Source organism: Dromiciops gliroides, chromosome 4 (genome assembly GCF_019393635.1).
Source record: "Dromiciops gliroides isolate mDroGli1 chromosome 4, mDroGli1.pri, whole genome shotgun sequence".
Taxonomy (NCBI): domain Eukaryota; kingdom Metazoa; phylum Chordata; class Mammalia; order Microbiotheria; family Microbiotheriidae; genus Dromiciops; species Dromiciops gliroides.
The window spans coordinates 67,936,076-67,951,248 of record NC_057864.1 but is presented as its reverse complement, the minus strand read 5'-3'; the positions used below and the strand labels follow the sequence as shown (position 1 = coordinate 67,951,248).

At 35.5% G+C, this 15,173-nt stretch overlaps 1 protein-coding gene across 5 annotated transcripts in view; it reads left to right on the top strand.

The window, feature by feature from the left end:
- Positions 1-15,173, top strand: part of COP1 (COP1 E3 ubiquitin ligase) — a 240,336-nt gene that overhangs the window by 187,513 nt on the left and 37,650 nt on the right. For all 5 annotated transcript variants that reach the window (XM_044004926.1, XM_044004924.1, XM_044004923.1 and 2 more), the window contains one exon: positions 4,752-4,912. In XM_044004926.1, coding sequence (XP_043860861.1) covers positions 4,752-4,912 — 161 coding nt within the window. The remainder of the gene's footprint in view (positions 1-4,751; positions 4,913-15,173) is intronic.

The following is a 15,173-nucleotide window of genomic DNA, read 5'->3' as shown; positions in this document are numbered from 1 at the left end:
CCTCTGCTAGAGCTGGATGTAGTTACAGAATTTGAAAGATGAAAGGGATCTGATCAACTATCTACCCTAATTCATACAGAAAAGAGATCCCCTGCAACATACCCAAAGAGAGTAACCAAACAGCCTCTGCTTCAAGACCTCCAGAGAGGAACCCACCTGCTCTGGATGCCTGCCATTCCACTTTTGATTAGTTTTGTTAGTATTTTTTTTAATGTCAATTCTAAATTTCCCTCTTTGCAACTTTCACCTGTTGTTTATGATTCTCTCTATGGGCACAAACAGGACAAATCTAATCTTTCCTTCACTTGACAGGTTTTTAAACAAGACAGTGATCTTATCTCTCCCCACGTCTTCTTTTCTCCAGGCTCTTCATGCCCAGTCCCTTTAAGAAATCATATATAATGGTCTCAAAGCTCTTTACCATCATGGTTGCTCTCCTTTAGATGCTGTCCAATATATCAATGTCCTTCTACAACTCTGGCTTCCAGAGCTAAATACATATTCCAAATGATATCTAACAAGGGCAGAAGTATAATGGGATCATTATCTCATATCTGGAATATATTTCATGATGTACCTCATTAATCACATTAACTTTTTTTGGTCACCACATTATACTACTGATTCATTGAGCTTACAGTTTACAAAGCTGGTAGTTCTTTTTCAGAAAAATTGACACCCACCCTTCCCTATTTTATACTTGTGAGCTTGAATTTGTAACCAAATACAAGACTTTGTGCTTATACCTTTTTAATTTCATCTCATTAGAGTCATTCTAATGCTCCAGCTTGTCATCATCCTTTTGGAGCTTAACTCTATCACTCACTGTGTTAGCTGTCCCTCAGAATTTTGTGCAAATTAGAATAGACCATCTATGTCTTTATCTATCATCAGTACATATGTTAAGCATCATAGATCCATGGGGTACTCCACTGTAAAGCTCTTGCCATGTTGACATTTAACCATTTACTAGTAATCTTTAAGGACATCCATTCAACTAGTGCTGAATCTGTATGGTTAAGTTATTTTCTAATTTTCACATCTCTGTACCTTTTCTACAAAAATAATGTTAAATATTTCACTGAGAATTTTGTAAAAATCCAGGTGAACCATATCTACAGCATTTCCAACATCTACTAAGTTTAGTAACCCTGTAAAAAAAAAAAAAGGGAAGGAAGGAAGTTAGGTCAGCATGACTTTTTCTTGATCAGATTGTGCTTACTCTTTACCATTATCGTTTCCCTTTCTAGATGTTTGATGACTATGTCCCTAATGATTCAGTCTAGAATTTTCCCAAGAATTGACATCAAACTCTGGCAGAATTTACAGATTCTCTTCTCTTGCTTATGTTTGCCCTTCTCTAGTCTTGTGATTCTCTCTGATTTTCTATGATTTTTCAGATGATCACTGACAGTGGCTCAGCATTCACATCTCGGATCTCTCAGGGTCTGAGGATATAATTCATCTGGGTCAGATCTTCTCTCACTTTACTCTCTCCTTACTGATCTTAGATATTCATTCTCTGTTAGTCATCTTTTGTCATATTATTTCTAATATACAGGTCATTCTACTTTGCAGAGAAAATGGAAACATTTTTTGTTGATTATCGTAATCCATTTTATTCTTTCTTTGATCCTTCTTTTTCTCTCAGTTCCGCTCACAAAAACAAAGCCAAACAAACAAACAAAAGAAACTTGTGCCTTGTCCTTATTTCCCTTTCCAGCCTCATTCCTTCTAGTGTTTTTATAGTATCCTTCCGCAGCCTTATGTTCATTCTGGCTGTTCCTTGAGCAGAACACTCCATCTCTCAGCTCCAGGCATTCCCTCTGGCAGTCAGTCCCCCATGCCTAGAATGCTCTCTCATCTACTATTGGCCCCCTTGGCTTCTCTTTAGTCCCAACTACAATCCCACCATCTACAGAAAGTTTTCCCTTTTGTTGTTCAGTTGGTTCAGTTTCAGTTGTGTCCAACTCTTACAATTCCTACTTGCCTCAGTTTCTTCATCTGTAAAATGAACTGGAGAAGGAAATGGCAAATCACTCCAGTATCTTTGTCAAGAAAACCCCCAGTGGGGTCACAAAGAGTTGAACACAACTGCAATAACTGAACAACAGCAACAACCAGTAAATTCTTTTCAGGAAAACCCATTCGAATGCCTCCCTGTCTTTTAAAAATCTAACCTTCTGTTTTAGGTTTATGTAGGTAATTCCAAGAAATAGAGAGGTGAAGAAGCCTTTCCTTTCCATTCCCCAACATTTGACAAGTCAGTGTTCTATAAATGGTTAAATGATAAAACTTTTCAGACCACTTAAAATGTAAATTTAAAATTCAATGTAAAAATCAAATATTTTCTGGTGTGTTTTATTGAAGGATATGAATTGTTACTGTGATGAATTACATCACTAACTCAAATGGACATTGAGCTGTAAGAGTAGGAATGCTGCTGCTAGTCCCTTTAGAGTCAGATGAAATGCCTACTCTTCCTGGGTTTAGACTTTTGTAGTTGTGTGCTGGCTTCCTCCATGCTGATACAGGCACTGGAATCCATGTGAGAGTTTTAGACTGAGTTTTAGGCAGCATTGCAATTTGATGCAAGATTGGTCATACTAATATAGTAAAAAAGCTTTACTTCTGACATTGTCCACTCTTCAAGTGTTCTTAAAGATTAAAAGAGTGCTAATTGGTCATCTGGCTCATCTGTACTGGGAGGACAGCCTTTTTGGAGAGCTAATTGCCCAGGGCACACAAAACTAAGCCTTTTACACACTCACCATTTACCATCAGCCTCAGGAAATATTCAAGACTCAGCAGTCTTAGATGTAGGTACCTCTGAATGGGGGGACCCTCTAATGGACTGGTTCTCATAATTAACCTTGAAATGATATACAATTAATGATAATGGGAAGTGTTGGTTTTCTTAGGATGAGAAGTCTTCTCAGCTAGAATAATAATGAGTACCCTGAAAATGACTTTGATAGAAGCTGCTTTTATCTTTGGAGTAAGAGTGGTGGGTGTCAACACTTTTTTCAGAAATTAAAAGAAACTGGTGCATTTTTGCCAAATTTATGAGGTTACAAGAGGCTATGCTTCAAAGAAACTGTCAGCATCATATGCAGCAAAACAAATTACAGTAAACTATACTTAACATAAATGTTTCTTCTGCCTAGCAATGGAATCTTTCCAAACAGCTATGGAACTTGTAGTCTCAGCCTCCCTTCTACAAGTAGAAGTGCGCCTCCCCAATCCCCCCCCCCCATTAGTAGCATGAAGCTATGGTGGATTAATATTCTTCATGAGCACTTTCCCCTTTTCTCTTTCCTTGAAAGATTCCCCCTTCTAACAGCTATAAACACACACACACACACACCCTCCCCATTCTCCCAGAAAAGATGTTGATTTATTTACTCACGTTCAGGGGACTTAATGCATGGAGTATTTATTCTGCTCTACCTCTCCTTATTCTTTAAATTTCTCTTAAGACTTTAACCCTAAGATCTTTTTTGTCCTTTGATGATCCCTTTTTTCCTTTTATTCCTCACTCTAATCTTTTTTTTAAGGAAAAAAACAATTGATTTCATTGCTTAGTTTTTCTTTGATAATGATACTTAATTATTTTTCATGTGTTTCTATTGTTGTTGATGTTTCTAGGACTAATATTCTGCTCTCAAACCTTGTTATGATGTTTTGCAGTTTTTGTTGTCGTTTTGTTTTGTTTTTGCTGTTATTTTTATAGAAATGTCATTCTTGTTAAAGGTCCAACTTTTAAAATTGCTGATTGGGTGTAGTTTTTCAGGATATTATTATGAGTTAAAACTTGCTCCCTTGCCTTTTCATTCTTCTTTCATTCTTTTTTTCCTAGTTTTTTATAGCCACAGAGTATTTGAACTTGTCACTACAGATTGGTTCTAGGTGTTTGCATTAGTTGTTCCTTCATAGTTGAAGGTTCTTATGGCTACTTTAAAAAATTCTGGGGGAAAAAAGTTCTGGTTATTATAATTTTAATATTACCTGCCATAACGGTTTATCTGTATGTATCATATTTTGGTTTTTTTTCTGGAAGACATGATCATTAAGTTATTTCCTCATGATATTGTGGAGGTATGTTTGTTTACTTTCTGTAACATTCATCTTAACATTGTTTCCTTTTGTTTCTCTTCTGCTTCTGCTAGGTTTTCTTCCATTTCTACATTTCTATATTCTAATCTGAATGACTCTTTCAGAACCAATTTTAAGTAAAATGAGAAGAATGGATTTGAATAATCTCTTGAAGTGATTTCATTTTCCCTCTCCCATTCCCTATAGCCAAAATCGCTAAGTATCAATTGTCTCCACAGCATCTCCTGCATTCAGCTTCTTTTTTTCCTCTCATATTGCTACTGTTCTATTTCAGGCTCGCATCCCATCTTGCCTGGACTATTGTAGCAGGCTTCCTAATTGGTCTTCTTTGCCTTAAGTCTTTCTCCTCTCCAGCTTGTACTGCACAGAGCTTCTAAAGTAATATACCTAAAACATAGGTCAGACCATGTCATTCCTATGCTCAGAAATCTCTTCTAGTAGCTCATTATTGCCTTTGAAATGAAATGTACACTCCTAGTTAGCATTTAAAGCCCTTCACAGACTAGCTTCTTCCTGCCCTCCCAGACCTGTTATGTTACTCCTTTTCATATACTTTCTAGTCAGAGTTTATGTAGGTAATGACTATTTATCAAGAGTTCTTCCTTTCTAAAAATAATTTGTCCTTTTATTTTTAGGGAGTGAAAATAATTCCCTCTACTTATACTACAAGGGCCTTTCAAAGACGTTGCTGACTTTTAAATTCGATACAGTCAAAAGTGTCTTAGACAAGGACCGGAAAGAAGATGACACAAATGAATTTGTTAGTGCTGTTTGTTGGAGGGCACTGCCAGATGGGGTAAGTGTCAGGTCATGTTTTAGTTGAACCATTCCAAATGACTATTTTGAATATTAAATTAAAGATAAATTTCTTGGATTAACACGGTTTTCTTCATTGTTTAATATACACAGTGTTACATTGATATAAAAACATGACATTTTTAATGGTAATTTATTTAGTACTTTGAGAAAATTGATGCTTATTTTGATTTTGTAATGTAAGAAACAAAAAAAAATGTCTAAATCATGAAGTTCAGTATTCTGTTAATGCAGAAATATTCCCTACAAAATGCATGTTTACTAGATTAAATATCTTCATATTTAATTTAATTTCTGAGGCAGTAAACTATATATATTTTTCCAGGCCAGCGTTAAAGAACTTAAAGTAACCCCAAGAGGTGATTTAGTTTGTTGTCCAGCCTTTTTGACAGTTAAGGTTAAACAAACAGATTTTTGCCCTTTTCTTGAAGCTATGTTTGTGAAGGAGTGCTCTTATCTCTTATAGTTAATCCATTTTGCAATCTAGGCTCTTTCTTCAGCATTATTAGTTTTGTCTTTCTTTCTTGATGTATTTAGCCACTTTTCATCATTCTTATTTCTCTTTGACATAATCTTAGAGGAAAATGGTCCATGCACAATTTTATATTGAGAATGATGTTTTGTTGTTGTTATTGTTGTTGATTTGTTTCAGTCATGTCTGACTCTTGACCCCCTTTGGGGTTTTCTTGGCAAGATACTATAGTAGTTTGCCATTTCCTTCTTTAGCTCATTTCACAGATGAGAAACTGACAGGGTTAAGTGACTTTCCCAGGGTCACATAGCTAGTAAGTGTCTGAGCCCAGATAGGAACTCAGGTCCTCCTGACTTCAGAGCTGTTGCTCTATCCACTGCTACCTAGCTGCCTCAATAATTATGTTATGTAGCTTAAAATTTATTGGTTCATTTCACTAGCTTTACCAATGTATGTGTCTACATTTTTTTCTGTCATCTTGCTGTTTGCTACACGTTATAAACTTTTATTTCTTGCCCTCAAATTGTCTTGATTTTTGTTTTTATTCAATTGGGAAGCTGATAGGATAGTATTTCAACCTGTCTTACATTATTTTGTCAAAATTGAAAATACTATGTATAAAATGTTTCTCCAACATCAACAGCTCCTCTTGGAACAGGAGCATTTTTATCAAGAGCTCAACAAAATCAATCAAGGGACTTACTAATAAAATGCACCTTAACTTAGTGAGGTTTTTGGTTTGGATTTTACATTTTAGAGAGAAATATAAAATAGCCTATTTAAAAATTAGGAATAAGAAACCTAAAGCTTTGCAACAACAACAACAATCTTTCTGTGCTTCTGAGATCCATGATTCCCTTGGTGTGGTTAGTTCTTGAAATCAGGGCAGATCTCCACCCTCCTGAAACTTGATAGAAAATCTTCAAGATTTCCTGTGGTTGAAAAATTCTTGCCACTGTAGCCAATGTGATAGAACCTTTTCTTCATCTCTCCTGCTCCTTCAACAACAGTAGACCTATATATAGTCTGTTGCTGGGCCCATGTCTTTCTTCTTAACAAGTCAGAGTTAGCGTTCTGCTATGTGTGGTGCAATGGATAGAGTGCTGGGCATGTAGTCAAGAAGACTCACCTTCCTGAGTTCAAATTTGACCTCAGACGCTTACGAGCTGACCTACTAGTTAGAGTGACCTGAGCAGGTCACTTAACCCTATTTGCCACAGTAAAGCTGAGTTTTGAAGGATCATGAAGAGTTGGGCATGACTGAAAAACAACTCAACAACAATACAATGGTTTGAAATTCCAGTGTCTGTCCCAGACCATGATAGAACACTAGGACTAGACTTTGGTAGAAGGGTTTTACCTCCAGTGGAGCATATGAAATAACTAAGATCTAACAATAGAATCAGAAGTTCTTCTCTGGTCAATATCGAGAGAGCCCTGGTTTTATAATCTGGGTTCAGATACTGTCTCTACCAATCCATGTAACCTGGAGTGCTAGGAGTACCCAAAGAGTGGGGTTAGGAACAGGGTTTATATGGGGTACTAAGAGAAAGAGACTGAAGAAACTGCCTTTGGTAGGGTTATTTACTTCATAGTTTCACAAGGTAAGTTGTTTCATATAACAAGCAAAAGTACATAAAGAAACCTTTTGGAATCTCTGGAGGGGAGAGTTTGGGAGGTCTACAAAAAAATCAGAGTCTGAAGTTGACAGTCTGATCAGCCCTGGGTAATTCATTGGCTTAAGATCAGTCCTCAATCAATTGTTTGCCATTTTTTTTAATATTCATTTTCATGTTAAAATATAAATAAACTGAGAAAATGCAATGACATCCAAGATTTTGAATTCTTTAATATTTTTATATTTTAAAATCTTAGCTGTAACATTGCATTAGTTTCTATGAATTAAATTTCTTCGTTGCTTATTTTTAAAGAAAAGAAATGAAGACTTGCTCACATACTCAACTAAACAGAGCAAGTTTATTTAAGTATTTACTTCTATATTCTAAAAGTGTTTATTTGAATGTTATTACTTCCATATGGCATAATACATTGAAAGAAGCTCAATTCATTTGAGAATGAATTGTGGTATTTGAAATAAGCATAAGTTGGTTTATTTCAATATCCAGTGCCCCAGATATATATATTTTGGAGTACAGAGAATTTGAAGTTAGTTGCTGTGGATTCAGTTTTTGACTCCATCACTTGTATTGTTACTTGACCATTGTTTATGTAGCTATATACATAGTTCATTTATATGGAAATGTTACTAATTCAGAACAGCCATCCAAGCAAATGAAATCTACAAAACAAAAACCTCATTATAGAGTGTTTATCACTCCACAACCAAAGTTTGTAAATCTAAATGTTAATAATTAATAAACTGGAGTGGTGTGAATTTTTCCTTTTTTCTAGACAGCCTTATCTTTTGGATGGAGGGAATAGTAAAATATATAATGATAGGCATAGGAAAGGATGGAGGAGACATAGGAATCCCTCCTTTGCCAGGCAGTCAACCTCAGAACAATTTAAAATTGGTCACAAAACATTCAGCATTTTTCATCATAGGCTCAATGTGAGCAAGAGTGAATTGCATACCAAGTATTTCTGATGGTTCTACATAAAAAGAATATTGCCATTTTATCAGTATCTAAGTAGCCATATCTATCAATTTCTGATTCATTTCAAGAACAAAACATAGCATGCCATTTGACTTAATATAAAGTTCTTTAAACTCTAGTTTTGTTGATAGACTTTTCTTTCAAATTTAATGTATTTCACTCTAAATTAAGCCTTTTAAGCAGATTTTTTAAAACTAAGTTTTTAAAACCTAGGAAACTAGGTTTTCCTGATCATACCATTTCCTGATTCTCCTACTATCTAACCACTCCTTTTCAGTCTTCTTTGCTGGATATTCATCCAGTCACACCCATTAAACTTGGGATTCTTCTGAGGCTCTGTCCTGAGCCCTTTTCTTTTCTCTCTGTCCTATTTCTCTTGGCAATCTCATCAGCTCTTATGGATTCAGTTATTTCTTTGCAGATAATTCTCAGACCTATTTATTTAGACCTACCTAACCTCTGCCCTGACTTCTGCTTTCCCATCTACAGCTGCCTATTAGACATCTCAAACTGGATGTCCTGTAAACATCTCAAACACAATATTCCCCAAACTGAACTTATGTCCCCTTCCCTCTCCCCCACCCCCCAAAAGCCAAACCAAAAACCTTTCCCTCCTCCTTGTTTGCCATTTACCATTGAGGACACTGCCATCCTCCTAGTCAGAACCAAATTCACAAAGTAGGTAGTAACATCCTCAACTCCTCACTCTCGTCCCACAAGTCTAATCTGTTAACAAGGCTTATTGATTCTACCCTTGCAGCATTTCATATATGACCCCCTTTCTACTCTGATACTGCTACTTTGGCAGCTGCATGGAGGATGGATTGTTGTGGGAAGAAACAAGATGAGGAATCAAATTAAAAAGTTGTTTCAATAAGATAATATGTAAAGACCTTAATGTGCTATATAAATGTTATTAATGTCATAGTTATCATCCATATGAGGGGTAATGAGGGTCTGGACTAACATAGTAGCTGTATAAGTGCAAAGAAATATCTGAGAAAGGTTACAGAGAAAAAATTATAGGACTTAGCTGATAAGATGTATGGGGTGAGTGAGAATGAGAATTTAAGTATGGAATCAAGGTTTCAGATAGGTGACTTGAAGAATGGTATGGACCTCTCGAATAATAGGGAAGTTCCAGTTAGTATTAGGTATAGGGGGAGAGAGAGTGAAGAAGATAATAAGTTCTGTTTTGGACATGCTCACTTGGAAATATCTGTGAGATGTCCAGTAGTAGTTGCTGATGCAGGACTGAAGCTTTGGAAGGATACTAGGACTGGATATATAGATCTGAAAATTATCTTCATGGAGTTGATAGTGGAAAACTATATGAGCTGATAAGATCACCAGACCAAGAGAGAAGAGAGGCCTCAAGGAAAGAGCTTTAAGGGACACTCAAAATGAGAATGTGTCACATGGATGAAGATCTTCAGAGGAGACTGAAAAGGAGCTGCCAGATATGTAGAAGAACCAAGAGATAGAAATGCCACAAAACCACGAAGACAAGAGAGTATTTAAGAGAGCAATGTCAGATGCAGAGAAGGATGCCAGTTGAAAAAATGCCAATAATAAATGTGGCAATTTTGAGATTGTTAACTTTGAAGGGGGAAGTTTTAATTGAAAGATAAGGTTAGAAAAGAGTTTAGGACAGAACTGAGAGACAAGAAAATGGAAACCCCAGGGGTAGAAGACTTTTTCAAGTTGGAATGAAAAACGATATTTCCCAACTGATAAAAGGTCAAAGTGTAACAGTTAAAATTAAGGTAGACTAAAGGCATAAAGTTATGAGCATGATCCATTTATTACTAAAGTATGAATTTACTAATATGATATCAGCTTCCTCAGCAAAGCTGAGACTCTGAATGAGGGAACAGCTCTCTTTTTATAATTTTGGAGAGTACAAAACAACGACCAGGACTTTGTAGGTGGGGAACAAATTATGATTGGTTAAAAGAGCTTGATATCATGAATAGCAAAATCAATATCATTGGTTACAGAACTGAGATGTGGGGGACAATATGATTGGGTGGAAATTGAGAATGAAGAGCTAGCAACCACCCCCTCCTTCCCTCCTGACTAAAAAATGTTCCTTGTTTGACTCCACCTACAAGGTTAGAGATAGTGGGTCAGACTTCTTTGCATAACAGACATACTTGAAGGATAGTTTGATGCTAGAAAGATACTAGACTAGACTTCCTGGTGTCCCTCTGCATCCCTCAAGGATAACCGATTTCCTGGTTAGCAAGAGAACTGGATTTCTAAACTTAATTTATCATAGGCCAGCTGACTTTCTGAGTTAAGTTCAGACAAAGAACCATGACCTAGCCAGTTATAGGACAAAACAACAGGATCAATTAAAAGATGATAGAGAATCTGATTATTCCCCCCCTCCCCCGCAATATGAATAGACAGTTTTCTGAGGAAGAAATCAGACATATGAAAAAATGCTAACAAATTGCTAATAATTAGCAAAAAAAAAAAAAACCCAACTAAATCTGAAGTCCTGCCTTACACCCATTAGATTGGCAAAATTAACAAAAAGGGAAAATTACATGTGGTCAGGTGGCTGCCAACAAATAGACAAAAGGAGATCTCCAAAAGGATCAAAGAAAAAAGAAAAGGACTCATGTACAAGAATATTTATAACAACTCTGTATGTGATGGGAAAGAATTAGTACCAAGAGGGTACCCATGAGTTGGGAACTGGATGAACCAATTCATGAAAAATAAATGTACTAGAATATTATTATGCTATTAGAAGAAATAACAAAATGGACAGTTTCAGAGAAACCTGAAGTGATCAAAACCAGAAAAATTTGATAGCAAACAACTTTGAAAAATTTAAGAGCTCTGAGCAATTCATTGACCAACCATGATTCCAGAGGACAAAGGATGAAGCATACTACTCACCTCCTGATAGAGAGCATTGCACTGAGAATGTAGAATGAGGCAGACATTTTTGGGGCATGACCAAGGAATTTTTTTTTCCCTGACTATGCAACTTACTATATGAGTTGTGTTTTCCTTTTCCTTTTATTCCCCCAATGAAGAAAAGAGGTAGAAAGAAAAGGAAAAAAATTTTTGTTCATTGAAAAAAATATAAAATTAACTTTAAAAAGAAAATGAATAGAACAGGATTAGCCTTCTTGGGCACAGGTTATGAAGCACAAACAACCCAAGGAATAGATTCTAGATTATTATCCCAGAAGGGTCAAAGAGAAGGAAAAGGAAGAGAATAAAAGCATCATTTTTTGAGAGAAGGGACATTACATATTGTTACCGAAATTACAGAATAGATTAGATGTTGGGCATGAAGTTTCTGGCAGGATTCCTTAGAACATGCTTAATTAAATTGCAGAAAGGAAGATTAAAACAGATTAAAAAGTTACAAAGAAAAATCTAGGAATTTAGCGTCAGACAATGCAATGGGATGCAAAAGAGGAATCCATGGGAAGAGACTTTGATATTCTTAAATGTGGATGGATTAAATTCCGTAATAAAATTGCTGTTTGTGCCTTGTTCTTGAAGTGGACTGTGACATGGAGTGATGTCCTGACTTGTAATAAATTGGATTTAAATGAAGGAGGGCTGTTCAAGGTCACCAAACTCACTGTCTCCTCCAGGATCATCTGGGTCCAGTGGAAAGATAGACATCAGGATGACTGGAGATGGGCACAGATGTTTTCAGGCAGTTGGAGTGAAGTAACTTGCTCAGGGTCATTCAGCTAGTAAGTGTCAGAGGTGAGATTTGAACTCAAATCCTCCTGACTCCAGTGCCAGGGTTTTATCAACTGTACCCTGGCTGCCACCCCACCCCCCACAATAAAATAAGAATAGGGAAATGGATAAAAACACCTGCAACAGTTTGCTTCATTTAAGAAACATTTAAAACTGATAGCCACAAATAAATTCCAAATGAGGGGATGGAACAAAATTTCTGATGAATCAGGTAACTCTAAAAAAGCAACAGTTGTCATCATGATTTCAGCCAAGGCTACCATAAGAGCTATTAATATTTTGTCAAAAGAGACAAACAAGGAAATTATTGGAGGATTATGCAAGGATGCAGGTGTGAAGGACAATTAAAGAAAGTCTGTTAAAAACTAGGGTAAACAGTTGAGGGTGGTAGAATTGATTAAGATAGTCTCTTTAAAAGTAAAATTAAGAATAATGAAAAGAAGTTTACTTCATATTTTTTAAATGTAGAATTAATTATAATTGCATTAATTCATAAAATGACCAAGGGAAAAAATCTAGTATTAATGTTTTGTATGTAATTTTTCCAACAAAACTTATGATAGCACAATGTAACATCATTTGACGTTTATTTTGCACCCTGGAAAGATGCTGTTTGAAAAAAATTCAAGGATTTAATCAATTTTCCAAGTAGCCATATAATTCTTTGATATACAAATAATTAATCAGGGGGAGACTGACTGACAAATACAGGCCGTGCCAAAAGTCTCAATGCATTTTAAAGGTATTAAATCTATTCTTGTATGACTAATAATTTTTTTACCTTCTGCACTGAGACCTTTACATTGATATGATAGGCAGGGATAAATGCTAGAATTAATTGGGGAAGCATGTTTTATTTGGTTAGAACTTTTATATATTTTTAGTGTATTTTTTTATTATGATGATTTCTGCTTACATGTGCAACCTCATAGGGAGACAGTATAGCACCCTGGATAAAGAGTCAGCAGGAGAATCAGAAAGACCATGGGAGGTCACTTAAGCTCTGTTGTCCAAAGCAATATTCCAAGACTAGAATTATAGAGTACTTGCTAATTTGTATTGATGAAGGGAGTTTTCTCTTTGGAATGTCCCTGTACAAATGAAATCATAGTAATTGACCTAAAAAAAAATACAATCTTCTAACTGCAGAGATTTAAATAATAAATACACAGCTAATGAGTTACCATATACATTTTGCTTAAAGACACCACATAAAAATATATTATTTTTTTGTTGTTGTTGTTTTTGTTTTTGCAGGGCAATGAGGGTTAAGTGACTTGCCCAGGGTCACACAGCTAGTTAAGTGTCAAGTGTCTGAGGTTGGATTTGAACTCAGGTCCTCCTGAATCCAAGGCCAGTGCTTTATCCACTGTGCCACCTAGCTGCCCCCATAAAAATATATTATTAAATGTATGATGTGTCAAATGGCATAACATCTTAATTTAAAAAAAAAAAGCTTTGTGAATTACAAAAATATACTCATAATAACAATAATCATAGTTGGCTTTAGTAACCCTTTTTGAGATCTGAATAAATGTAACAAAGATAAACAAAACGGGAATTATAGAGCTGAACAGCTTGTTGGAAAAATATGGCTTCTGAAAGAGAATTATTTTTCATATAAATATTTTGTTATTTTTCAGTTACATGTAGAGATAGTTTGCAACATTTATTTTTTATAAGATTTCTAGTTTCAAATTTTTTTTCTTCCCTCCCCAAGATAGCAAGTAATCTGATATAGGTTATATATGTACAATCACTAACATTTCTGCATTAGTCATGCTGTGAAAGAAGAATCGGAGCAAAAAAGGAAAAACCTCAAAAAAGAAAAACAACAATAAAAAACAATAGAAATAGTATGGTTTGATCTGCATCTAGATTCCCGTTTTTTTGTTTGTTTGTTTGTTTGGGTTTTTTTGCATTTGGAGAGCATTTTCCATCATGAGTCCTTTGGAACTATCTTGGACCATTGCATTCATTGCTGGAAAGAATCAAGTCTATCACATTTGATCAATACATAATGTTGTTGATACTGTGTACAATGTTCTCCTGGTTCTGCTCATCTCACTCATCATCAGTTCATGCAAGTCCTTCCAAGTTTCTCTGAAATCCGCCTGCTTATCATTTCTTACAGGACAATAGTATTCCATTACATTCATATACCACAACTTGTTCAGCCATTCCCCAATTGATGGGCAACCTCTCAATTTCCAATACCTTGCCACCACAAAAAGAGCAGCTATAAATACTTTTGTACATGTGGGTCCTTTTCCCTTTTTTATGATCTCTTTGGGAAAAAGACCTAATAGTGGTATCGCTGGGTCAAAGGGTATGAACAGCTTTTATAGCCCTTTGGGCATCATTCCAAATTGCTCTCCAGAATGGTTGGATCAGTTCACAGCTCCACCAACAATGCATTAGTATTCCAGTTTTTCCACAGCTTCTCCAACATTGATTATTTTTCTTTTTTGTCATATCAGCCAATCTGATAGGTGTCAGGTGGTACCTCAGAGTTGTTTTAATCTCTAATCAGTAGTGATTTAGAGCATTTTTTCATATGGCAATAGATAGCTTTGATTTCTTCATCAGAAATTTATGTAATTTAATGTAATCAAAATCATCCATTTTGTATTTCATAATATTCTCTATCTCTTGTTTGGTCATAAACTATTCTCCTTTCCAGAGATCTGAGAGGTAAACTATTACTTCTAATTTACCTATGGTATCACCTTTTATGTCTAAATCATGGACCCATTTTGACCTTATTTTAGTATAAGGTATAAGATGTAGGTCTATGCCTAGTTTCTGCTATGCTCTCTTCCAGTTTTCCCAGCAGTTTTTGTCAAATACTGAGTTCCTATACCAGAAGCTGGAGTCTTTGGGTTTATCAAACAGTACATTACTAAAGTCATTTACTACTGTTTCTCCTGTGCCTAACCTATTCCATTGATCCTCTTAGCAAGTACCAAATAGTTTTGATGACTGCCGCTTTATAGTAGAGCTTCAGATTTGGTACAGCTAGCCCACTTTCCTGTGCATTTTTTTCATTAGTTCCCTTGATATTCTTGACCTCTTGTTTTCCCAGATGAATTTTGTTATTATTTTTTCTAGTTATGTAAAATAATTTCTGAAAGAGAATATTAAAGAATGTGTTTATCTCTCAGTATCCTTTGGTACCTTTACAAAAGTCAATCAGATGATAGGGTATAAAGGAATCAAGCAGATTTTAAAAGCAGAAGTAATAAACATATATAGAACCATATTGCAATAAAATGGTAATTAAAGTTATAGACATGTACTTTATTAAAACCCCTGGCACCTGTGTGGAAATAAATTGGAGAAAGGAGAGTTTTAAGGAAGTGAGAGCAATTAGGCTATTTCACTAGTCCATATAAAAGGTGGCAATAACA